At 39.7% G+C, this 27,139-nt stretch overlaps 3 protein-coding genes across 7 annotated transcripts in view; 1 reads left to right on the forward strand and 2 right to left on the reverse strand.

Moving 5' to 3' along the window:
- The window catches only part of AK7 (adenylate kinase 7), a 48,000-nt gene extending 36,597 nt beyond the window's left edge, over window positions 1-11,403 (reverse strand). The window contains exons 1-5 of one of the 2 annotated variants that reach the window (XM_039534231.1): window positions 11,259-11,403; window positions 9,454-9,642; window positions 7,243-7,351; window positions 5,455-5,549; window positions 4,709-4,819 (exon numbers count right to left, since the gene is read on the reverse strand). In XM_039534231.1, coding sequence (XP_039390165.1) covers window positions 4,709-4,819; window positions 5,455-5,549; window positions 7,243-7,351; window positions 9,454-9,642; window positions 11,259-11,366 — 612 coding nt within the window. In that variant the 5' untranslated portion in view covers window positions 11,367-11,403. Of the gene's footprint in view, window positions 1-4,708; window positions 4,820-5,454; window positions 5,550-7,242; window positions 7,352-9,453; window positions 9,671-11,258 lie in introns of both variants that reach the window. The other variant, XM_039534232.1, reaches the window with a different exon arrangement.
- Window positions 11,404-14,495: 3,092 nt separating this feature from the next.
- On the reverse strand, window positions 14,496-19,926 carry LOC120403294 (GSK3B interacting protein). Of its 2 annotated transcripts, none has more exons than XM_039534233.1 (3): window positions 19,776-19,926; window positions 18,560-18,818; window positions 14,496-16,762 (listed from the first exon to the last, which is right to left on the reverse strand). In XM_039534233.1, the coding sequence occupies exons 2-3, from the start codon at window positions 18,815-18,817 to the stop codon at window positions 16,601-16,603; spliced, it is 420 nt and encodes a 139-aa protein (XP_039390167.1). In that variant the 5' UTR covers window position 18,818; window positions 19,776-19,926; the 3' UTR covers window positions 14,496-16,600. The 2 variants fall into 2 exon arrangements, with proteins under 2 accessions (XP_039390167.1, XP_039390168.1); XM_039534234.1 differs by lacking the exon at window positions 19,776-19,926 and adding an exon at window positions 19,454-19,730.
- Window positions 19,927-19,975: 49 nt separating this feature from the next.
- ATG2B (autophagy related 2B) overlaps window positions 19,976-27,139 on the forward strand; it is a 78,099-nt gene continuing 70,935 nt past the window's right edge. For all 3 annotated transcript variants that reach the window (XM_039534227.1, XM_039534229.1, XM_039534228.1), the window contains exons 1-2: window positions 19,976-20,483; window positions 25,466-25,628. In XM_039534227.1, the coding sequence (XP_039390161.1) occupies window positions 20,322-20,483; window positions 25,466-25,628 (325 nt within the window). In that variant the 5' untranslated portion in view covers window positions 19,976-20,321. The remainder of the gene's footprint in view (window positions 20,484-25,465; window positions 25,629-27,139) is intronic.

Consider the following 27,139-nt stretch of genomic DNA (forward strand, 5'->3'; position numbering starts at 1 on the left):
TATTGGTTGAAGAAATACAACCGGTGACTAATCCCAGGGCGAAGGTTGCCAGACATGTCACAGCTGATTCTTTGATAGCAGTTGATTTGAATCAGAGGGAATTTTGAAATGATGTTTAAAGGATTTTTAAAGCAGCCCAGGATGAGAGGTTAACTGTTATAGATGCACTGGAGCACTGAATAGTATGCCAATGGATGATGAAAGGGTGAAGCCAGGTAAAAGGATTGAAACTCAGCATACCTTTTGTTGAAGCAATAACATATTCAGATGAAAGTGCTTATAAATCAGGATACCGTAAAAAACAGAAGTGGCTGTGGTAGAGGACAAAACACCCCACTCCAAGAAGGTAGAGGGTGGAATAATCAAAATAAACCCTAAAAGGAAGTAGATGTAATTCGGAATATCGCTTGAAGATATTTAAAATTGAAGGGATATGAATATTTGGAATGGGAAACATACTAATAAATTGATCAAAGAAATGCAAAGGATGAAAGAAGAAATGTTTAAGGAGCAGAAAAAGGTTGCAGGCATGCAAGCTGAAGGTTCAGAGAAACTTGCTCTATAGGAATGCCCCGATGACAAGTTGCTCTCACTGAAAATGAGCCCTCAGGAGTGAGAAATAGTAACTAGATTAAAATGGAATTCAAATGGGAGGCCTCGGACAACTGTCATTGTGGGAGATAATGAATCCCAAAATGCCCTATTGGATAGTGGGGCTGGTGTAAATATTGTAAATAAAAGTTGTAATTTGACTTGATATGTGTCAGATCGTTACAGCAGCCTCCTTTATTGGGGAAGGAGTAACAGGAAAAAATGTATCATTCAGTAGAAATAGCTATACCCAGAGAGAGAGTGGGGGATTTTTGTTGTAAAAAAACAAATGCTTCAGATCAGGCGGCTGAGCCAGTAATACTAGGGACTCCTCTTTTGAAGAGGAATCGGTTAGTTTTGTATTTAAGTAATGAAGTTCTGTGGCGTGTGCCTGGCTGGACAGAAAGCGTCCTTACTGTAGGGTGCATTCCAAGAATATATGCTGCAGAGACAGTGGAGAAAATTATACTGGACCAACAGGATGTGTGGGTAAAGACGTTTCCCAATGTATAAATTTAAAAATAAAGCAGAATGTGGTAAAATTGAAGCATGTGTTAAAATTGTGGGGGACAAAGTGCCATGATTGATGTATGTATGTAAATTCTTGTGTGGCTCAGAACAGTGAATTATGAAAAATCAAAGAAAAAGGAATGCCCAATTGCACCAAAAATTATCCTGTATGGACCCTGAATTTAAAATGTAAATAAGGTGCTACAATTTTTTGTAATTGGCTAATTGCTTATGCTTGCTTTGCTTTGCAAAAATTGTGTATGTTATATTTTAGGGAAAAAAAATAAAGGTTAGTGTAAGTATTTAAAATAATAAGGCCAAAAGCATCGGACATTATTCCTATGGAATAATAGCCATGGCTTCAATATTAAGAATCCTCATAATTCAAAAAGGGTAAAAATATGGTTTCTGGCTTTTATGTTTTTTGAATACACCTCTACCTCGATATAACGCTGTCCTTGGGAGCCAAAACATCTTACCATGTTATAGGTGAAACCGTGTTATATTGAACTTGCTTTGGCCCACCACAGTGCGCAGCCCCCCCACCCCCAGAGCACTGCTTTACTGCGTTATATCCAAATTCGTGTTATATTGGGTGGCATTATAGCGAGGTAGCAGTGTATTTGAACACATTTCAGGGTACATAAATATACATATGGAAGCACCTCTAAAATGAAGGTATGAATCAAAGGAAATAATACATTCAACTATTCCTGGAACAGAATAAAAAAACAGAACCAAACAAAACCAGATGTGTAAAAAAACAAAAAGAAACCTTTTAAAGTAAAATTTAAAATATGGTGGAAAGATGGCAAAAATGTGACATATAAATATCTAAAGCCAAAACATTTAAAAAAGCAATACAGGTATTTGTACATACTAAGAGGGGAAGGTCGCCTAATGTTTAAATTTAGTTATAATAAGAAGAATCTAAATATAAGTACTCTGAACTGTACCTTTTAAAGTTTAAAATTTGATGTAGTCACCCGACATGTGACTAATAAACAAAAATTGGCTAATACTCATGTAAAATAAAATAAGTCAATGGCTCTTAAATTATGAAAATATGGTGTAATGGCAAATCTTTCCATAATAAGATTAAGTTGCTTTTAAAAAAAATGGGAAAATATATTTTGGGAAATAAGTATTTTTTGTTTATTAATCAAATACCAGTAAACAAGATTGCACCAAAAATCATGGCAGATGAGCACCCATATTAAAAAAAAAAAGTAATCAAAGGCCCAACTATTGTAAATCAAACAATCTGGTTAGATCACAACATCCGGAGTGTATGCCATATGCCTTGCCTCTATTACAAGCGTGGAAACAACAATGGGGAAACGGAACTATATAAAATTTTAAAAGTATAGGAAAATATATCGTAGGTAGTATTGGTGCAGAAGCTGAAGTTTTAAACTCATTTAATATTAAGACATTACAAGGAAAAATGTCAGCTTTGCGTAAAATTTTGGGGGCTATACAGACACGTGTAACACACAAATTTGGCACATTAGTGAAACAAAAAATGAAAAGTGTAAAACTCCAATTAAAACAAGCCCAAGCCTTAAAGTCTCTAATGTCAATCTATTTGGTGTGTCTAAGATTAACAATAAAACTGTACTAGCAATACAATGTGTACAAATGCAAACTTACAAAATACAAATGTAAAGTAAGTAAGGTTTGTTTTATAATCAATAAAAAGCATTTAAAGTATTATAGACCAACACTGTGTCCGATATCTGCCTGCTCCCCATCCCGTAGGAAGACCTCTATTGCAGGTCTAACAGGTCTAGTCACTGACTGACAAATAGTGCTCTTCAACTTCTTTTGCAATATTCATTAAAACCACTAGATGTCACATTCTAGCCATTGTAAACCATTTATGTGTTAGTATTTGTCTTGTTCTTTGTATTGAATATCCAAAGATGAATGTTGTCACAACAAAGACAAAGAGATTTCATGTGGCTATTTTTCAGACTAATTAACAAGAAAGTTTTCCTATTGCTGCAAAATAATAATGCCACAAGAAAGCTTTTCCAACCTTCTTCTATGATGCATGCCCCTATTTAAAAGGTAATTATATACTAACACCTTTAATAGCCTGGTTAGGCAGAGATTTAGCACATAGGAATGGCCACACAGATTCAGACCAGTGGTCCATCTATTCCAGTATTTTTTTTTCTCATAAGGGCCAACGTCAGACACTTTGGAGTTCAGGTGTAACCTCGTCCCCCATAATGGGTAATACTGTGCTGTGAGGGAAATTTCACAACATACATATCAGGGAAGTAAAGGCAATTTTTTTGGCTTGCCAGGTCACTTTATACAACATTGTTGATCGTCTCGTCATGCCATGGCTAATGTTCTGTATTGTCATTAACCATATGAGAACCAAGTATGATTTCCATTGTCATTATCTGTATGCCATATAGAACAAGGGGTGCTACATTTAATTCAGAGTAAAAATATTCATTTTTGGTGAGGTCCTCATCCCCCCCCCCCCGAAACTAGACTGACTGATGTCCAAGCTTATGTACAGACTAACTCTGTAAGATACTGAGTTCCCCCTACAAAGAGATGAGTGCTTTCATGTCTCATGGTGCCCTAACCTAAATACTCCTTGGAGGCTCTGAGCACCTTGCAAGGCCAGATCTACACAGAGTGCGTGGTTTTCCCTAGAGTACACACTTACATTTCCTGGTTTCCAGTTTTCTGCTCTAACCTCTACAATGCTCTAAGGAATTCAGTATGAGGTAGGAGAGCAGGAATTGCACTGCCGCTATTATTATTTGTATGGCAATAGTGACCAAACATGGAGAGACAGTGTCTTCCCCAAGGAGCTTAGCAATCTAAAAAAGACGAAGACTGATGAAGGGTGAGGGGAAATAGATATAACATACACGCAAAGTGATCAGAGTGATGATATGAACACTAGGTGTTTGGGATGAGTCTGTGGCCCTGATTCTGCAATGGAGTACACACAAGCCAGTGGGGCTCCATGCAGACACAGCAGTCTGGCAACACACAGTATATTGCAAGATCAGGGTCTATCTAGGTACTCACTGCTCAGAATTTATGTGCCCCATCGCCACAGTATCTATCTGAGAACCTTCAAAAGTATTTAAATTAGATGTAACAATAACTTAGTAACTAACCAGAATTTATTTGCTGCTGTTCTTCTTTTCAAATTACACATACTAAATTCCCTTTTTTCCCCCACCCGTCCTTCATCATTCAGCATCCTTGTTTTTTCCCCATAAAAGCCCCAAGCTCCAATTCTATTTCTAATATAACAAATACATGAACATATATCTTATGAAATAAGTAGGATTTATTCATTAAGTAAAAAAGCATGAATTTGTAGTGGAAATAGGTTAATACAAAATAAACACACATTTAAATCTCTAAAGGGTTAATTCCCTTCTCAGTATTTTTACACATTTCACATTATTACCACTGGCAGCTATTCACATTTATCAAGGATTAATATACTTGCAGAAATCTGTTAAACATTGTGGACAATTTATATTATTAAGATGATATAATTCTTCAGTTTAAGTAAAAAAGAACTGCGTTCAAATAGGTTATTCTGAGATACTGTACTTACTGTTTTTCCAAGTTTGATAATCACTTTTTCAGCATTTATATGGTCCATAAAGTTAGGGTGAGGTTTTCTTCTGCGATAATCTTCTTCAGTAAAAGGAATTTCTGAATCATCCTATAGAGGAAAAAAACTCTAAGAAAAATGTCTTACTTTTCTGAAAAAAACATTTAAAAAGTTCTACTTGGCTTAAACCAAGATATTTTTTAAAAGTAAACAGTGATTTTAAATTCAATTTAGATTGTATATAAAAAGCCTCCATTTTTAAACATGTATAAAAAAGAAACTCTCAAAGTCTTTGCAGAGAAAAAAAATCAAATGATCAACGCTTTTAAAATGTAAATGTATCAAAACTATTTAAAATTAAAAGGAAAACAAGCATAACAAAATCTTGACGTTTGCTCCTCACATCATTAACATATACAGCTTCAGAAAGACTTTAAATTTGTGAATTTCAAAAAGATGTTACAAAATGCAATACCCAGTTATCTATGGTTCCAATCCTGTAAATTTTACATCTAACTCCACACACACATGAATAGTCTTATTTAATTAATTTACTATATGTGTGTATATATATATATATATATATATATATATATATAAACTCAAAGTTTTGTAGTCAATAACACAGGTGCAAAAATCAACAGTGAAAATAAGGTTGCTTGATGTTGATGTTCATTACAACTAGGGTACATGCTAAAAATATTTAACAGAAAAGAGAATATTCAGCAAAAATGATTACTACTTACTGGGTCAAGAGGTTTGCTTCGTGCCCATGTCATTATTGTTGAAACTAAGATAAATAACTTTGGTTTCTCAAAATGTAGTACCTCTCCATGTAGTGCTGTAAAATCAAAGCAAAGTGCTTATTTTACTGTAAGCAGCATTACTTCTATTGTATTGTTTTCAAGTTAAAAGGTTCCATAAAAACAGTTACTACAATGTTCAATGTGACATAACTTTTTTCCTCAAATAACTTTCATTAAGTTTCATATTAAACATATATTCTTATTGCTTAGCAAATTAAGCTAATATCATAGGATTAAACTGCCAGGAATTATCATCTCTTCCCTTAAACTATATGCTGTGAAAAAAAATCACTTGTCAATAAAGATAAATCACTGCTATCTTGATAGCAAACTAAAATATGTATTGTTTTCATGGTTAGAATAGAAACATTATAGAATTATTTCAATAATGCAGCCCCCTTATTTTAATCCAGAGCTAAATAATATAATTAGGGTTAAGGTTTATTTGTTTTCCACTCAAATAACTATGATATGACATATATATATATACTGTAAACATGTAAGTATAATTTGTGTTAAATGCTGTATGTATACCCTCTTATTTTCACTGCAGGAATCTTTTGTAAAGCAGCTAACGTGGGTTTCATTGTCAGTGGTGGGTCATAATGGTTCTACTGAAGTTTTAAGTCAAAATATAGTTGAAATGTTTTGCAAAATACTCAGTGCCTTGCATGGTGTCAAGTATCGGGGGTAGCCATGTTAGTCTGTATCCACAAAAACAACGAGGAGTCCGGTGGCACCTTAAAGACTAACAGATTTATTTAGGCATAAGCTTTTCCTCGTTGTTTTTGCAAAATACTGAATCTTGATTTTGATATGAATTGCAAAGGGGCAAATCTTCCACCCAGCTACCAACCAAAATAGATTAGCTGGGGAGTAGGCAGTTGTTTCGAGGAAATAAATGTCCCCTTTCAGATCATGGAGTGCCTACGGAGCCATTCCATGGAGGCTATTCCAGCTCAAGAGGTAGAGAAGGCACCATGGCCCCTTAACCAGCCCAGATGAGAGGAGGATGGGAGGATCTAAACAGCTGCAGATTTCTTCCTGTGCCTTACCCTCTCACCTCTTTTCAGACCCTCTACTTGCTGCATTGCAGTGTCCCCACAGAGTCCAAAACAAAGTTATACATGAGCAGTATTTATAAAGGATGCATTGTACTGTAAACAGAATTTAACAGTTTCACATTTTAATTTCATATCCAAATTAATATGTGATCCAGATGTTGTAAAGATCTTGGTGGAAGATGCTTTCTTTGCTGTTAGGAAACAAACAAGCCTGAAATGGAAAGGATGCTATCTTTCTGATAATGAGGTTTGAGATATCTTGTCAAAAGAGAGCAAAGCAAAATATGACCAGTAGGGTGAATGGAGAATTCTGATTTGATGGAGTTTTATACTTAGTGTCACAAATATGCTACCCTGTTCGTTGAGAATAAAATGTACATTGATTTAATCTTTCCCTTTAAAATACATTTGTATTTATTTTTGGCTGCCATTATCTTGTTACTTGATCAAAAGTTTACTGACTCCTTTGAAGTACAAATGTGTCCTACCCAATGCATGTTGCAGTAATTAAAGTTCACTCTTTCCCCATACTGTTCTTTCATTTACGAACCTGGTTTCATATCATAGCAAATAACAAATCTCAATTTATTTGACTAATTATCTGTTGCAAATTCTGATTGCTGCATAGCAGGCAGTTTTCTGTTCAGTTATTGATTATACTAACCAGAAGCGGCCCAAGAAGCTTCTTCAATTTGATTTGCATCTTCAGTGATGTTATAAATAATGACATCACACTCAAGTAGGTGACCTAGGAGTTCTTCTCGAGTAGAGATCTGGAGAGAAAAAACCCAACAATCCCATAATCTTTTATAGAGAGAATGAGTTCCCCTGCCCAAAATTCTTTTTTCTTTTAACTTTCACTTCCCTACTGCAAATCTAGGGGGCAGATTGCTGTAGAGCAGCAGTTCTCAAACTTTAGCAACTTGAGGACCCCCATTTTGATTTTTTTCACAGACCCCCAAGCTCCCCACTCAGCCCCAGCCCCCACTCCACTTTTTTCTCCCCAAGGCCCCACCCTATCTCTTCCTGCCCACGCTCCACCTCTGCCTCTCCTCTTCCTGCCCCCTTCTCCAAGCACACCTCCTTCCCAGCATCATTGACTTCACTGGAAGCAGGACCAAGACCTGTGTGTTGTTTCTATTAACAGTTTGGCTAGTTGACAGCCAACAGAAATCATCCTGTTCTTCTTCAGGTTGTAAAGACCTTTGATTCTATAACTGGAGGACTAATGTTCCAGACCTAGTTCTGCAATTGGGTGTTGTTTTATAAAGAAGAGATAGTTTCTCCCTAAATAAAGTTGCAACCACTAAAAAGCTGATTTTTATCCTCTTTGTAATTCCAGAAAAATAAAAATGAAAAAGATAACCTTTTTATATTAAAGTTGAAAAAATTGCACCTTTTTTGTAAAAAAGGTAACACAGCATTTCTGTAAAATGTGTAAGGTTCAAGACCCTCTATCTGCCTAGCTAAAGCACATTCAGGCCCCAGTCCTGCAAGATACTCTGTGTGGGTACAGGGTTTGTCAAGGAGCAGTTTGATGGATCAGGACCAAATCTAGGAACAAGAGCTTTAGTAACTTTCCAAAGATTCCGTAGGAAATGCATGGTAGAACTAAGAGCAGAAGTCAGCCTACTGAGGAGACAGACCCTATAGTGAGGCACAGCTGGGCCTCTTTTGCTTCTGCCCCTGCTGCCCTGACCAAAACCAATCAGGGATGCTGCAGGTCAATACAATCATCCAGGCATTTTATTTTATTTATAGTTCTTTCCCACCACCAACATACTAGCTATGTACAGGGTTTTACAGCCAGCAACAGACCAAAGCCACCAGTCCCTCTCAGCCTCTGGCCTCCCCCTCACACAGCCTTTATAGCCCCTGGCTAATTAGGCTAGCTGCTGTTCTAGTTGCCAAGCAGGTAGGGCTATTCACCCAGCCCCAATCTATTCCCCTTGATTGGGGCTGGCATGGCAGGGGGCTGATTAAGCACTTCATGGCCAGCACCCTGTCACAGACTCTTATTGTCCACTAGGCCACAATAAATTTTATAGCACAGTTTCAGATGTTTCTATTTAATTAGGCCAAATGTAAAGCGGGGCTAATAATGTTTACTAACTTTTAAAAATATTTTGAGATCCACATATGAAAAAACACCTTAAAGGGGCCTTATTTTCCAAAAGTGACAAGCATCCATGTTCTCAAAATCTGGTCATTTAGATGTCTCAAGTTGGGCACTCAGCTATTGAGGCACCCAGAATAACAAGTCACTGCTGAAATCTTGGCTTCAGTGAATACTTAAGGCCATCATACATCTCACATTGCTCCCATCATAAACAAACACATCATTTCCAGGAAATATAAAGAAACGGATAAAGGAGTAGGGAGGGAAGACAAGGAGTTCAGTTTTGGCCATGCTAAGGTTAAGGTGATGGTGAGACATACAGAAGGAGGTGTCAGACAGAGAGGCTGAGATATCTGATTGGATGCAGAAAGACAAGCTAGGAGTAGAAAAGTAGAGAGTTGAGTCCTCAGCATACAGATGTCAGTCTATCCATTGTGGACCTGATCCAAAGCACACTTAAATCAATGTGAGTCTTTCCATTAATTTCAATGTTCTGTGGATCAGGCCCTCTGTGAGTTGATGAGATCACCTAGAAAGAGCCTGTACAGGGACGAAGGAAAATAAAATACAAATGTAGTACTTCTGAAAGAACATGTAGAAAATAATTTTAGAAATATATAAATCATACCCACATGTCTACGATATATATTATTTGTATTTTTTTTTTATGGTTTAGAGTAATCCAAAGTTTGTCTTAAAGGTGAACTAAAAAGACAAATATTGATTTACTGATAATTTAACAAGACTGTTACTCACTGTGTAAGTTTCCTGAGCAAAATCTGGTTTCATACTCTGTGCCTTAGAAAGAGTCCCCACTATTTGGTAGGCTCCCTCCTTTGGTTTACTGAGAGTAACATCTATAGCTGACATAATTTCAACTTCTTCTTCTTCCTCTTCCTCTCCCACCTCTTCAAGTGATGCTCCAACAACACAGTTAGATAAATACTACAACACACAATACAGAAAAAATGATCTATAAATAAAAGGAGACTCAGTTTAATATCTGTACACCTTGTAAACAATTTTCCTCTTCAATATCAATGCACAATGTGTGTTTATTTCAGGTACATTAGATACAGGGGTTCTCATAACAAAAATTTTGGTGGCCTCAGAGTGCAGCGACCAACTCTTGCTGGTGGCCACACTGACAATTTTTCTTAAAATTCTTAATTAACTTTGGGGAAAATAAATAAATACGCACATACACATGTCCAAATCATTGTAATTTATTGAATTTTTTTGCAGACTCAATAATAAAAATAATGTACAGTTGTCTCTATTCTTTACTGGGCGAGAATAGAAACACAAATAAGGTGCTCGAAGGTTCTTGTCTTATTTTGTTTCTTTTGATTTTTTAAAAAGATCTGCTTTAAGATCTGCTTAGTAAGTCTGCTGCTGTGAAAAATGATATTAACAAACATAAATATAATTTTTCACAGCAGCAGACTTATTCAGTCCTGGCAAGCTCAGGGACAAATTAAGTCTTGGATGGGGAGGTCGATGGGGGGAACTGGGAGACGGGGAGATGCATGATGGGCCAGGCGGAGGCAGGGCCAGGCGGGGTCATCCACCAGCATAATGTGGTGGATGACCCCGCAGCTGGGATTTGGAGCTCCATGGCCAGAGCCTGCTGCCCGCCACCCCAGGACTGGAGCCAAACCCTACTGTCCCCAGGAAGGTGGGGAACTCACTAGCTGCCTACTCCTCCACCATTTGTGTCTCGGGGGTGGTGTAGCAAGGTCCAATACCTGCTGGTGACCCTGGGGGAGGAACCACTGCTTTATCCCCCCCAACCACTGCCCAGGAGGCTGTGGTCACAAGAAAAGCCCCTGATGGCCGCATGCATTTGAGAAACGCTAAGTAGAACCTCAGCGTTACAAACTGACCAGTCAACCACACACCTTCTCTTCCTAGAGTTACCAGGTGCTTTTGGGGGTACAGAAATGTTGCAAAATATATACGCACAATAAAAAGTTAGGAAGGTGTAGAGGGCAAAGAATGACTTATCCTAGTACCATTGAAAAGGAAGCTGCCATCATGGAGACACCTTACGATGGAGTCAAACATCTTGCTGGGAAAAATGGGTTGCTCTATGTGCCACTGGGCACAGGAGAGATTTTAAGACTAAGTAAATCTATTAACCTTGCACCTCAGCATATGGTTCCCATTTGGGAGGCCTGGCGGGGAGCACCCCATAGTGCTTATAGCCTTGTAGCCCAGCAAGCGTTTGCTGATGATGGGGGTATTAAAGAGATCCTATGGTCCTGGTGATGTTGCCTGCATCTTAGCTCAGTGTGTGCCTTTCTATTGGGGGTGCCCAGGGAAACATGTGGGCTGGCAAAGGTGCCCTGGCATCAGCATGTGGCTCCAGGAGGAGTATTGCCAGGGAGACGGTGCTCTTGGTGATGGCTAGCACCTTGGGCTGGGGCGCTCTCTAGTCCTGGCTCTGGCATCTGCCGCACCCCAGCAGGTTGCTCACCCCCGTGGGGGTGGCGCCGTATCCCAGCTCGGAGAGATCCTGCGGCCCAGCCCCCTCCCAGGGACCCCCACCCCGCGGTCACCTTCCCGATGCTGCTGCCGCTGTAGGAGTCCAAATGGTTTAGAAAGACCCTCTGGCTGCGAATGGCCACTTCGGCCGCGGCCACCACCTCCTCCTCCTCCGCCGCCATGGCGCTCGCCGGAGAAGCCGCGCCGTTGCTAAGCGACCAAGCCAAGCGGCAGCCCAGGCACCAGGGCGGGCAGCCACGGGGTTGGCCCAAGGCGCGGGCAGGGGGCGAGGCTGGTGTCAGGCCGCTTCGGGGGAAGGGAGGCTCCCGCTGTCTGGGGAAAAGCCGGGAGCGAGACCGATACCGGGGAGGCAGAGACCGAGTCCAAGAGACGGGAAAGGGACAGGAACCTATAACCGTCCCCTACAAGAGGGACAAAGATCTACAGCGACAGAGGAGGAGACAGCGATAGCGGAGGCGGTTCAGGAACAAGAAGGGAGAGACTCATGATAGAGGCAGTTTGACTTTTTAAAATAGCACATGCTGTAATCTAGAGTTGGTTGTACTGTATGGTTCCAGGTAGGTAAGGTACTTGCACAATTCTGATCTGAGTTAGGTGAGGGAGGAGGCATTTATATTCACAGGGATTTGTGTGCTTTTTAAATAAGAGAGTCAGTAGTTCATAGGCATTTTCACTAATATGGTAGCACCCCTATTTTATGAAATAGCTGGGGCGTGAAGTTCATAAAATTGAGTATCTCACAGTTACAGTAGATTACAGTACCAGAGTTGCAGTATAGGGCACTATATTGCTTGCTGCTTATCCTCAAACTGGAAAGCAGTTTCCATTACACTGAAAGCATTAGGTTATCACTTTTATTATATGATTTTTTTTTCAAGTTGGGGAAAACAGTTCATAAAACTAGTTGCTCATAAGACTAATGTTTGAAAAATTAAGGTTCTAGCATGTGCAAATTTGCAGATGAATTAAGTGAAAGATAAAGGCTGGCCAGAAGTTCCTCAGCCCTGCACTTTTTACACACCTCCATCCTAAGAAAAAAGGGGAGAAGAGGAACAGTGATAAGCCCAGAGCAGCTTTACCTACCAGACAATTGGTTACTACCATTACCTTTCAGAAGTAATGGTCAGACGAATATGTGGTCCTCCTTTAGGACAGGGGATGGTCTATGCGACCGCTTGAGGTCCCTTCAACCTTAAAATCATAAATATGTATGTCCAAGAGAGACATTTTACAGTTGTTGATTTGTTCATGGTTCACATTCTCTATAGTGCATGATCTGCACCTTCATGCACCACTGAGCAATAGTTATCACTGTATATATGTACCAACACTTTGAGAAGAAACAAGAACATATTGAGCATTTATGTTAATTAACCCCTATCATCTCTCCCCTCAAATTTCTTTTGGTTGGGCTAAACAAGCCAAGCTCTTTGAGTCTCCTTTCATAAGGTAGGTTTTCCATTCCTCACATCATCATAGTAGCCCTCCTCTGTACCTGTTCCAGTCTGAATTAATCTTTCTGAAACATTGGAGACCAGAATTGCACACAGTATTCCAGAGGACATCTCACCCCTATCTTGTATAATGGTACCATCACTTCCCTCTCTCTGCTGGAAATACCTCACCTAAAGCATGCTAAATGCATTAGCCTTTTTCACAGCTGCAGCTCATAGTTCTGTGAGCAACCAATCCATCCAGGTCTTTCTCTTTGTCACTTCCAAACTTCTTCTTGGCACATGCACGTGCCTCTAGTGGCATGTGACCAGGATTCATCACCAAAAATTTAGTCTGCTGGTTGGATCATTAGCTTTCCGAGCTCGGACAAGGTACTGAGGGGGAATGCAACATAAATGCTGATCTATGCTCCCCCCTTCAAACTGAGCCATCCTCAATTTATAGCAAAAAGTTGCTATAGAGACAGCCATTTTTTTAAGAAGGATCAATGTCCCTAAAATGTCCCAGCACTAACCCCTGTATTTTTACAATGAGAACAGCATCTGACCTTTTTGCAGTTTCATTTGCTGAGCTAAGCAAAATGATATGGTATATACCTAACTTAACAATGCAAACACTTGACTGCACTGTTAATGTATGATATGAGCTTTAGCATACAACTTCCATTGATCTTATTAGGCGGTTGCAGCTGAATCTTGAGAAATACTGTTTAAAAAAGCATTTAGTATTTTTTAAATTGTAGTATGCAAGCTAATACCTGAAAGACAACCTTCAGGTATGCATAGTAACTTTTAGATCATGCAGTAGATATAAGCACAGTGATAGTCAGCAATAGCAGATAAAGACTGATACTGTTGTTTAGACAAAGATGAATTCATCTTATCCTATTTTACATTTGCATTCCAACAGTACTCTGAACAGGAGCAGGCTCTCTTCCTGATATATCCCCAATTCAGAGCTCTAAGTACATAGAACTTTCTTCAGCATGACACAAAATCTTTGGCAGAATTGAGGTCAACTCCATTCTTCAAAATGTTACCAGACATCCTTAGAGCAGGCAGCTGTTTGAGACTCTTATTAAGAGAATACGAAGTGATTAAACAGTGCTAATCTTTGAGACTTTTCATACTGTCCAAGGTTGTGTTTTGCTGTCCCTTCCCATTTTTATTTAATTGAAAGCCTATCCATTCTCATCCTTATGAAATGTATATCCATTCACAGATCTATGGCCTTCTCAGATGCCCAGCAGCACAGGATCAAGGATTCAGACAGGTATGTGATATAAAGCAACCAAGTAAGGAATTGCACTGAAAAGGTCTACTGTTAATTGGCATTTCAACTGAGCCTTTTCACACAAGCAGTATTTTCTAGTATAACTATTTAAGAGCATTCCCACATGTTACAAGCATACCCAACCCCACTAAGTGCATTACTGGAATCCCTTTTCATTTTCAAGTTATAGTGTAGTCAATTATTTCTAGGGAAGCAAGTGAGATCTGTGGCTTATGCAGCCTTCCCCCAAGTTTATGCCTTCTGTTAAAGGCTTCTTAATTTCTGTTGTAAAGCTTTAAGTGCTTCAAAATATTCTTTGTCAGCCACAGGCATATTCAAGTTAAGTGAAAAGTTACTATAATGTAATAACTACCCTTGAAGTTGTTCACTAATGTTTCTTAAGTACTTAATCTCCATCCCTTTTTTACATTGATCTGTATTACTATTCAACATGCCAATTTTAAATGTTCTTATATATTTGTATACTGCAGCCAAAAGTATTGTTTAAGCTACCATGTGTTTACGTGACTTGTGTGTCTGAGACTTGCAAGTTTGGAAAGATATAGGTATACATTTTCAATTTATTTTGGGGGATGAGAATAAAAAGCTGATCATACATAAGTTTGTGCATTTATTCAAGTGTCTAGTCATTGAAATAACAGGTGCATTGTTACAGGGGTAGATATTCAGATATAAGCTTGGCAAAGTACATTTTCCTCATAGAGGATTAAAGCACACGCCACAAAACTGGGGGCGGGGAGGGGTTGAACAATTTTCTTAGAGCATGAAAATACTTTTAACCAAAATATATTAAACTTTAGGACAGAAGATTAACATGAAATGTTTCAACCTAAGAAGATAATAAAACAAAAATATTACACTTGAAAACAGAAGTTTTGACTGTATGTGCCTTCTCAGTCATAATTACAGCATCATTGCCACAAAACTATAATAAATGCTCAACTTGTTAACTGGTCCCACAAATTAATGCAACTGATCCTCAGCTGGTGTCAATTAGTCTAGCTCTGTTGATGTCAGTGGATCATGTTTATTTACAACAGCTGATGATCTAGCCTTCTCTTTGGATTCACATTTACTTTGTTTCTAGCATGAAACTTAGGAGAATAAAGGCAGAATTACATAAACAAGGATGCATAAATATTGAATGGTATAAGAATGCAAAAAAGTGTTTGATCATATAATGTTAGTTCAATAGTACTGGTGCTTTAAACCAACTGAATACTTTTCAAAAAGTCTCTTCCACACATTTGAAAACTTAAAGTAGCACAATAAATTTATAAAGCGCTTTGTATTTTTTTATAAAATAGAAAATACATAACTGTCTCCCAATTCAATATCAATCTCTGAATGTTTCCTACAGCCTTGGGTTTCAAACCAATACACTGCATTGACATTATATACTTACTGTTCTTTAGGACAGGACACTGTACAATTGAGGAAAAGGGCAGCCTTACAGGAATACCTAAGCACTGCACTGTAAAAAGTAAAGACTGAAGCAAAAATACTTGAGTATATTCTGTACATCATGTAAACAAACATTTAGAATAGTAAACAGGCTAAAATGTCTTCCTCACCCTCCCAAAGTTATATTAGTATGGTCTATATTTAAGAAAAAAATGTCACCTGTTCTTCCTACTTTACTTCTGTGCTTAGCGCGTTTGCAAATTTAGATGATACATTCATATGCCAACGGTTATCTTTTGTTTACTGGTTGCTGCAGACAAGGGTATGTTGAATAATACTGAACATTGCTTTTAACTCAACAAGGACACTAAGGTCTGGTCTAAACTAGAAATCAGGTCAATTTAACTATGTTGGTCAGGGCTATGAAAAAATCTACACCCCTGAGTAGCACATTAAAGCTGACCTAAGTCCCTGTGTAGACAACGCTAGATCAATGGACGAATTCTTCCGGCAACTTAGCTGTCACCTCTTGGGGAGGTGGATTTCCAGCAGGAGATTCTGAAGTGCTACAGGGGCACAGCTACATCAGCACGGCTGGAGAATTTTAAGTACCGACAAGCCCGGAATAAGCAATGTTCAAATGATATACGATATTGTGAGGTGCATATTTTGTGAATGAAGCAGAGAGTTTTCAGGATTGCATACAAAAAAATTGAGCTGAAAAAGATATCCTCTAAGTGGACTAAAGTAGTTCCCATTAATTTAGCTAGAGCAAGTAGTTAAAATTTGGTTTTAAGGAGCAGAGTTAAAATTTACAGATAGACACATTAAGAAAGTATTACTACTTCCATACATGTCATTCAAGATTTCCACAGTACCAATTAAGATATTTCTTAGAATAAAATATTGGATCATATTGCTTTGCAAAGAGATCAAATTTCTTCAAATGCTGTAGAAAGCAAGTCACTTTCAACTGATGATCTATAGCAGAGTTAAACAAAAAAGGTACTACTTCTATAGTCCACCAAGATAGCTTAAAGTAGCCTTGTGGACAAAGCAGAGCCATAGCAACACTGTTATTTTACGAGTCAGTACTATTGTAAGGAACCTAGATGTTCAGGCAAGAAATGAAGCTCGATGTATGTTTTTGACTACATCTGAAAGCAAGATCTCAGTAACTCATACTAAGAATTCCCACTATCATTAATCATTTCCCAACATGTGCTTGTTCCTGCAGACTGAATCATGATTGCCCATCCCTTTTCAAAGCTTCCAGTCTCTGTAGCAGTGCATTTCCAAAAGCTTCACGATATGCTGGGCTAAGAGAGTCCAATAAAGAGTAGACAGTCTCATGATACGCAGTTTGTAAGCCATCATCAGCCTGGTCAAAAGCATAACCCACCACCTGTTGCAAAGAGATCAATTTTTTTGTGGTTAGTCATTTCATCATGGGAACCATAAAAATCACAAAATTAGTCACATTAGTACACTACACAGAAGTATTTCCAGACACAACAAACCTATACTTTGTAGTGTTGTTGTAATCATGTTGGTCCCAGGATATCACAGTCAAGGTGATGAAGTAATATCTTTTGTTGGTGAAAGAGACAAGCTTTTGAGCTTACACAAAGCTCCCCTTCAGGTCTCAAAAGGTACTCAGTGTCACAGCTAAATACAAGATGGAACAGACCGTCTGGCATAAATAGTTAACACATAGGAGACCATTCAAGGTGAAGTGTATTTAACTGACACTCAGGCCTGGTCTACACTAAAAAGTTAGGTTGACAAATCTATGTCTCTCAGGGGTGTGAAAAATGTAGTTAAGCTGACCTAGCCCCGATGTAGAAAGTACTAGGTTGACAGAAGGATTCTTCTGTCAACCTAATTACAACCTCTCAGAGAGGTGGATCACTTATGTTGACGGAGAACCCCTCCCATCAACATAGGTAGTATCTACATTTGAAACCCTATAGCGGTGCCACTGTAGCACTTCAAGTGTAGACAAGCCCTGAAGAAGAGAAGAGCTCTGTGAAAGCTCGAAAGCTTGTCTCTTTTACCAAGAGAAGTTGGTTCAATAAAGCCTATACTTTGTCTTCCCTATTCAAGACGTTAGTAACAATTCATCATCATCTAAAGGAGTTTCCAATATTATTTTCTCATAAAACTGAGCACCAAAGACATTAAATATAGAGGCTTACTTTTGAATTTGGCTGGAAGTTCTCATTTCACCACACAAGTATTTGCACAAGCAATTCAAATAGTATGAAAGGGAGATGCATGCATAGAAATCAATAGTTAGTTTCTTATAGACATAGACAAGGTAAAGATTACAGTAGTCTGTTTTATAAAATGTAGTCTGATGTGGGCACAATACTATATCATCTACTTTTTTAAAAGCCTTTGCAATTGTAGTGCACTTTTCTCAGACAACTGTGGACTATAAGATTGAAGAACTGTAGTTAAAAAAAAAAGTCACCTGTAACACCAAACATTTCAATTATCTACTTCTATCTTTATCATTCTGTAAATGTTTCTGCTTTCATAATCTAGGTTAACTCTGTTGTGTTATTAGACTAAAGGCATTGGAGAAAACAGATGAAGATGGGCATTACCTCACTTTGTTAAACAGGGTGCCAAAAATGTACCCTTTACTTTCGCTAAGAGCGCATGTCAAGGATACCACAAACCTCATTTCTTAGTTTCCAGGGTTGTGCCAATTGTCAGAAATTTATTTTTTTAGAAGTTCCAAAATTTCTTATCTTTATATAATGCCTAACTTTAGCACCAGTTACTGTTATCAGCCTGTGTTAGTGAAACATAGAATCAAGATAAAACCATGCACAGAAAAATAAAAATTGTATACTATACCCCAGTTATGCAGGGCATAAACAGTGTTACAACATACAGAGCTTTACTTCAAATAGTGGTCACTGCATCAGTTCTAATTTAACATTTTTCCATGCATGTAAGATGCACTTTGGCAAGACAAGTGTGTAAAATCCTCCCCTTTTGTGTTTAATTGAAATGGCATACTAGTAGTTCCCTAAAAAGCTGAACTTTGAAGTATGAAATAGAGTTTTAAAAGTATTCAATAAAGAAAAGAGCCTATGCTGCTTTGATGACAACTGAAAATTTTTACTAGATATCTTTCAATTAATATTTATTGTAAACAAAGAAGCTTTATAAAGGATAAACAAGTTACCCTAAGTCCTGCTTCTGTGAGCTCCAGGCAATATCTGTTTCTCTCCCTTGTCTCCACATTGATATATGCCACATCCTCTGCACATGGAAGATTTTTTGAGACAAACATGTTGCTGACAGCAAACAGAACATCATTCACAACAGCTTCTGCCTCTAGTCTCATATCCTTCACATCTGTTCCTTCAATGTCCTTATATTCAGAATCTTCTTCAAACCCTGTGTTACTGGACAACTCCATGGGATTGTAATCAGTCTCCATTCTGTGTACAGAAACACCATTGTTTTATTTGTGGTCAATTTTATATGACCACAAATGCTTATTATGCAAGATCAATGGTATAAAACAATAGATTTTTTCCAACAGAAAGAACTATTTCAAGATATATTCAATGTCATGCAAAACAAAGGAAGATATGGGCCCTGTAGGGCTACTAGCAGACCAACCAGGATTTTTTTTTTTATTGGAGAAGTCTCTGTGTGTTCCATTCTGTGCATCCGAAGAAGTGAGCTGTAGCTCACGAAAGCTTATGCTAAAACAAATTTGTTAGTCTTTAAGGTGCCACAAGTACTCCTGTTCTTTTTACTAATATTTAAGGGAGCTATTTATTAAACCTGGCTGTTTGCCTGTAATGAAAGTCAATTCGTTCAGCCCCTCTCTGTATCTGTTTGTTAATACCAAGGTCAGTAGCATGGGGTGACACACAAAAAGGCTGAACACACGGACACGTTTTCTGCGTTAGTCCTAAAATGCAAGTCATGCAAGACGAAAAGCAACGCAGAATCCCTTTGCAAACCCCATTCTGTCCTCGGGGCAGGGAGCTCCCAGAGCACCGTAACCCACCCCACAGCCGAGAGGGCTTGGGACCACCCGCGCACGCCCCGTGCCACAAGGCACCTCACGCTCGAGAACGACCCCGCTCCCCCTGGTAACTCCCTGGGGCTGGAGGCAGAGACGAGAAGGGGCCGGTCCCAGAAGAGCAGCTCGCAGCAGGCAGCCCCGCCGCTCCCTGGAGAAGGGCCTGCAGCGCAGTCACCACGGTGACAGCCGCACGGCGCGCAGGAGAATCGTGCAGCGAAGCCTCGTTAGCTCCACCCTGGGCTTAATACGGGGAAAAAACCCTAACACCGCGGCGGGACGGGCCCCAGAGCCGCCGCCACCTCTTCCGCTACTCCCCCGTGCCGCAGGCCAGGACCCCTTCCCCCACCAGCCTAGTCACCTGTCCACCACAAGCGCGCCTCCCGCCCGTCTTCTACGACCGCTGAGAAGGAACTTTGGGGCCGGCCAGCCACCCACTCCGATTCCGCCTCATGCCCGCCCCTTCACTTCCGCCCCCTCTCTGTGACTTCACTTCCGCTTGAACGTCAGCTGGCGTCACTGTCGCTCGGTTCTGGTGTAAGGGGGAGAGTAGAGGCACGTAGGAGGTGGCGGGTCCGCTGAGGGGATCGAAGCCAGGTGGCAGAGCGCGCGCGCGCGCTCCTGCGGTGGAGCCCCGAACTCACCAGCCGCCCCCCCGCATCCCAGGTCGCCGAGAAGATGGCGGCGACGGCTCAGTGAGGATGGAGCTACCTGTCATTGTTTTCTCCCCCTGAGGGTGCGGGGTCCGGCCCCACGGGGTGCGAGTGGGGGGTCGGGGGACCGTAGGGAGCCCTTTCCCTAGCAGAGCTGACTCGAGCCCGGCAGCTCCCCACCCCCCATCGCCCCAGCCGATTAGCCCCCACTTTCCAGCCCAGCAGCTCCAGCCTAGTGACAACCCCCCGCCATCATGCCTTGGCCTTTCTCAGAGTCCATCAAGAAAAGGGCCTGCAGGTACCTGCTGCAGAGGTACCTGGGCCACTTCCTGCAGGAGAAGCTCAGTCTGGAGCAGCTCAGCCTGGATCTGTACCAGGGCACCGGCTCTCTGACGCAGGTCCCTCTGGATAAATGGGTAAGAGAGGTGCTGCCCCTGCGGCTCCTGAGGGATCAGTCCCAAGCCCCTCCCTCCGGTGCCACCTGTTTTATTTTTAAATAACATTTTTGCCTTAAAAAATAAGAGTCAAATCTAATATTTTATCTAGTGAACTATTGTACTTGTCACCATAGCGTCTGAACACCTTGCAATAAAATAAATAGGCAGTTTGGTGCAGTTGGTTTTCCTGCCCTCCCCATGTGCAGTAACACTGAGTGGGGTTTGGGTGCTTTTAAAAATGTTGTTTGAAAGCAAAGGCAAAGAGATGGATCTTGAGCATGGCTGGTCAATCAGTTCTTCGGAAGGGAGATCCATCTTTCAGTGGGCTGATTGATAAAAATGTTCCATCTCCAACTCTTTTGTGGCTTTATGGACAGCTCCACTGTTCTTGAATAGAGGAAGCTCTGCTGTCATGGAAGGACCTGGTAGTGGAGAGGGAAGTGGTAGCTCAAACCCAGACCACTGAGAGCTTTAATAAATAGCTCCCTGGCCTAGAAATGGATCCAGTATTTGGTAGTGAGTCAATGACAGAAGCAGTGGGAGTGGGAGGATCTTGCTCTGCTGGTGTTGTTTAGCCCATGGACTGCCACATTCTGAACCAAATTGATTTTTTTCAGGCCTTGCATATTCATTCCCAGATATAGTTTTGCAGTAATCCAGCCTGGCAGTCACAACAACATGAATCTTTATGGCTGGGTCTGTATCTATTAATATTTGGCAGTCTCTTGGCCAGCTGTCAGAAAAAGAAGGTATTTCTAGGAGCTGTTGACATTTGGGTCTCCATTATCAGTGAGGATTTTAAGGCTGAGCTTTATTTTGACTATATGTGGCTTGACTGATAGGATGTCAATTCTTCACTGAACAAACAAGTTCACTGTTTTCTATCCACCTTCACTGAACAAGGTGGATAGAAAGCTCGCTAGATCGTCAGGCTCAATGGCATTCCATGAGTGATCAATGGCTTCATGTCTAGTTGGCAGCTGGCATCAAGCGGAGTGCCCCAAAGGTCGGTCCTGGAGCTGGTTTTGTTCAATATCTTCATTAATGATCTGGAGAATGGCATGGACTGCACCCTCAGCAAGTTTGCAGATAACACTAAACTGGGAGGAGTGGTAGATACGCTGGAGGGTAGGGATAGGATACAGAGGGACCTAGACAAATTAGAGGATTGGGCCAAAAGAAATCTGATGAGGTTCAACAAGGACAAGTGCAGAGTCCTGCACTTAGTACGGAAGAATCCCATGCACTGTTACAGACCGAATGGTTAGGCAGCAGTTCTGCAGAGAAGGACGTAGGGGTTACAGAGGACAGGAAACGGGATATGAGTCGATAGTGTGCCCTTGTCGCCAAGAAGGCTAACAGCATTTTGGGCTGTATAAGTAGGGGCATTGCCAGCAGATCGAGGGATGTGATCATTCCCCTGTATTCAACATTGGTGAGGCCTCCTCTGGAGTACTGTGTGCAGTTTTGGGCCCCACACTACAAAAAGGATGTGGAAAAATTGGAAAGAGTCCAGAGGAGGGCAACAAAAATGATTAGGAGGCTGAAGCATATGTCTTACGACGAGAGGCTGAGGGAACTGGGGTTGTTTAGTCTGCAGAAGAGAAGAATGAGAGGGGATTTGATAGTTGCTTTCAACTAACTGAAAGGGGGTTCCAAAGAGGATGGATCTAGACTGTTCTCAGTGGTACCAGATGACAGAACAAGGAGTAATGGTCTCAAGTTGCAGTGGGGGAGGCTTAGGTTGGATATTAGGAAAAACTTTTTCAGTAGGAGGGTGGTGAAGCACTGGAATGGGTTACCTAGGGAGGTAGTGGAATCTACTTCCTTAGAGGTTTTTAAGGTCAGGCTTGACAAAGCCCTGTCTGAGATGATTTAATTGGGGATTGGTCCTGCTTTGAGCATGGAGTTGGACTAGATGACATCCTGAGGTTCCTTCTAACCCTGATATTCTATTATTCTATGACACTTTCCTCTTTTCAATAGCATCATTTGTTTCCCCTGTATTAGGATTTAGTCACCTGGTCTTCATCTATGTGCTGATTTCTTTGAGACACTAGGATAGGTAAAAGCAACAAAGAATCCGGTGGCACCTTATAGACTAACAGACGTTTTGCAGCATGAGCTTTCGTGGGTGAATACCCACTTCTTCGGATGTGTAGAATAGGTAGAATGTGTAGGATAGGTAGTTTGTCATTTTTTGCACTTTTTATGATGGAGATGTAACTTTGGATGGTGTTAGCATAGTGTCAATCTTTTAATATGTGTTTATACAAACGTTGAGTTAGGTGGAGGAGAGGGTAAAGGACTGTGGAATGCCGTAGGTGAGAGTTTGGAAGGCATAGGAGCTTGCCTGTCAGAACTATCTAGGTCTAGTCTGAGGAGCGATCTTAATTAATGTAACTCTGCATAACTCTGAATGGCCTCTAAGGCAAGTCACTAATATCTTGTGACTGACTATGAAATACTAGGGAGGTCTAGTAGCATGAATATGACTGTTTGCTAGCTGTCCATGGCTATGAACAGACTGCCCAACTACCAACAAAACATAAATTGTTTCTGTACCATATTCTGGTATAAAGTCCAGCTGAGCAGGTTCCAAAATAGCAGTAGAGGTCAGGTGTTCTTGGAGTTGATGTTTTGCAAGCTATTCAATCACTTTGCACAGGAATGGGAAATTAGACATTGGGTGGTATATTGCGTCAAATTACAGATCCGAATATGCCTTTTTTAGTTGTTACAAAGGTCGTAAGCTTCTCTCTTCAAGGGAGTTGTTGAGATCTGTAAATATGTGGCCCCAGAACTCTTAACTGCCCTTCAACTGCGAGGAAGGCCATGGGTCAGTCTCATGGGCTTCAATGTGATGCCATGATTCCAGAATTCTTTTATGTGAAATCTGGGTTGTAGGCCTTGGTTTGTTTGTTTGTTTAAGCCTTCAATCCTGTAAACATGTGTGCTTAGCTTTACTACTAGTAAACTACCACTAAACTTTGCTAATAGTAAAGTTAAGCAGGCATGTTAGTGTTTGCAGACTTGGGGTCTTATTCTGTAAAATAGATATTATGGAAGGAGTGTTGTAAGTGTTTTATGTAAAGGACTTTTCAGATGCCCTAGATAAAAGACACTCTGTAAATGCAAAATATTAATTTCTTCATTTAGTCCTGTGGGGCAGCTGTTTTTGTGTAATAGGTGGGCAGACTTTGTTTTAATAAGATTTCAGTGCCCTGTAGTGGATATTAAAACAACCTTTGCTAGTTTCACTAGACTTGAAAGATAAACATTAGGAACCCTTGCAATTTAGTAAAGTGCTTGTTGTACTAAAGAAAGTTAGTAAACTCTACATATAATGTTCATTTTCCAGTCTGGAGAAACATTTTTTTTTCTGGGCGGTATTTTCTGGCCTATAAATTAGTGAGTAGCTAATGCTCTTTAGATATGGTTCACTCATGCATGACAGAAAGAATGCAAAAACAGGTGTTGCAAAAGTACTACAGCTGCTTTTTTTTTTTCGTTACTTTAAACCTGCTGTCTACATGTCCTCAAGGAGGCTGTAGTTTTAACCTTAATTATTTTCTCATTTTTGTTCTGTTTTGAACTGTTTGTTTTTCATCTACTAGTTTCATTTAACTTTTTAAAATATTTTAATATACATAATATATACGCCATTGTCTTGGTGTTTACTGTATACAGAGGGACAAGTTCTGGCCTCCACTATACTTGTTCAACTCCTTTGACCTCAAGAGGGTTGCACTGTCTAATGCAGGTCAGAATTTAGCCCACAATATTTGTGATTGAATAGATAAATATGCTTAATAATTGATTTCTCTGCTGCTTCTGATGTTAACCCTGCAAAGCCTTTCCATGTCCTGAATTTTCATTGACTCTAGTGGAAATTCCTCAGTGATGTAGGATCAAGCCAGCAGTTGTTGTAGATGTGTGGAATTTTACAATTTTATTTTAAATACTTTTTAATCACTTGCTAAACAGATATTTATCTTTTCTTAATGCTGTTTAACTGTAATAAACATACACTTGTATTTTTTCTTATAGTTTGCTTAAAATAGTTGGAAAGATGATGATAAATTTTTCTTTCTGTTTCCCTATATGTAGTTTGTAAAAAGAGATCTGAGGCCAGACTTATTCAAAATTTGTTTTGATATGCTAGATTTTATTAATATTCATATATAGAAATGTCCATACATATCACTCAAATACATGTGAAATAGCACTGTTTGAATGTATAGCTCATTTTTGTGGTAGCAAGAAGTTTTAACTAATGTACATTAATATTTTTCTGCTGATACTTCTGCTGCTTGAAACATTTTGCATTGTTGATTGATGTCTACAGTTACTGCATTATTTTTTATTAGAGAAACAGGTTTAACTGCATTGAACTATAATCAGTCATATACATATGATAAATCAAATTGTTTCTTTCCAGAACTGTTTCAGGGTCTGATTCAACTCTTGTTAAAGTTGAATCTTAAAGTGAGACTCTTTACATGCAGTATAATAGAAATAATTCTTTTTGGCTCAGTTGTCACAGTCAGACAAGTATACAATGAGCATTACATCAAATTTAGTTGTTTGGTTTGTGTCCTATTCAAAGATTCCTGTCACAATGAACAAACTGTTTTTATCCATTTACTATTCTGGGCTTTCCTATAACTGTAATTAATTTTTACTTTTGTGGTAACACTTTAAGCTCCGGTACTATAATATTTCTGTTAGCAACATATGGAAATTTATGCAAACAGTTCAGTAGTATAGATCATAAGAAAAACCACAGCTGGAACTGTATTAGATTAAAAGTTTAGTGTTTAATTAGCATGCATCATTGACAGAACCAAAGTAGAGGATAACTTCCAGGTTTTTAAATATATTAATTTAATTCCTTTTAACATATCTTAAATGTTTTGCTTCTGTTAATATGAACATAATTTTGGATTCTCTACTTTTAGTGTCTTAATGAGATTCTGGAATCAGCAGATGCACCCCTGGAAGTCACTGAAGGGTTTATCCAGTCAATTTCTCTGTCTGTTCCATGGGGGACATTGCTACAGGATAACTGTGCACTAGAAGTGAAAGGATTAGAGATGGTCTTCAGGCCAAGGCCTCGTCTTGGTAGGTTTACTGCATTATCTTATTTGGCTCAGTGTTTTATGTTGATAAATTAGGTGAATTCTAATGTTCAAATGTTTGAGATTATACTGGCAGTTTTGCTTCAACTGGTTCTGTGTTTTTTATTTAATTTTTATTATAACATTACACGTACGGGATAAAAATTTGTGCCTGGGCACTATTTGTTTAACATATCTATCTTAGAAAAAGAGAATACAATAATTATCAAGTATTCTTCAGTAGGTCAGCACTTTACTTCATTTAAGTCTATAATATTTTGAACTTCTGTGTCTTTGCTTCCACATTTACATAGATGTAATTTTAGAAACTAATAAAGAAATGTTTCCTCATAAGTGTCTGTTTAGTCCCTAACATTTTATAATCAAACAGCCATGCTCCCATATTTTTGCTTCTGCTTATTTTTGAGTCATAGGAAAATTCTCTAGAGACCTTAATTGGGACTGATCTACTCATAATGTGATATGCTGCCATGTGAGGACCGCAAGTTTGCATTTTGTTTCATTTGTGCTATTTGGGCAAGCTGTATTGTATAGGTGGCCCTTTAAATTGTGGATGGAAGAGAGTGCTTTATTAGTTATCGATTATACAATAGCTCCTACTGGCCAGTTTGAGTAGATAGCTGAACTTGACTGGATGGGAACTGATTACTGCTCATGGCTGGAGGATGCTGCAATGGCATGGACTTATTATGAGGAGAGAGAGTGATACTGTTTCCCATGGGTTTGTCATTGGGTGGCTGCTTCACATATGTCCTCTTGAGGCATCTGGGTGGCCCTGCAAGTGGGCTCCCCACTCTCTCTCAGTTTCCCCCTTCATAGGTCTTCAGTAACTCACAAAGCCCACGAAGGCTTATGCTCAAATAAATTTGTTAGTCTCTAAGGTGCCACAAGTACTCCTGTTCTTTTCACAAACCCTTGTATCCATTTTCACCCCTTCTTGGGTTCTGGTTTAAGTTAGCAAACATTTAAAATAAAGTTTGCAAGTCCATTTGTTTACCCCTTATCAGGTCACTCCCAGGCCTTTCTTGCCTGTAGTATCACTCCCCAACTTTCTCTACTGGAGTCTATTTGCTCCCAGCAGCTTCTGTACTCCACCTTTGGTCTCCCTGAGAATCCCCTCTCTGCAGCTTCTTGCTGCTCTTTAGGGAAATCAGCTGATCCCTGCTCAGATGTGCCTCCTTAGTAACTAGGGTTGGCTGCCCCCTGGCCTCCAACCTTTAAAGGGGTGAGCCATCCTGCTACAGCGTTCTTTAAAGCTCTTTGCGGAAAAGCACTGTCATGCTGTCTAGAGTGGCTCACAACCATAAGTGCTTACCTCAGGGCAAACACCCCAAACTGTGATCTATAATTAAATTTCACCAAGTCAGTAACAAATGTGAATTCCGGATATCTATAACCATCTTACCATGGAGTCACAGACAGGCCCCTTAGACTCTCCAGTCTATCTTGCATCCCAGCCAAACTGGACTTAATAAATGGATAAATGGTCACTTA

This window comes from Mauremys reevesii, linkage group 4 (assembly GCF_016161935.1).
Source record: "Mauremys reevesii isolate NIE-2019 linkage group 4, ASM1616193v1, whole genome shotgun sequence".
Lineage (NCBI taxonomy): Eukaryota > Metazoa > Chordata > Testudines > Geoemydidae > Mauremys > Mauremys reevesii.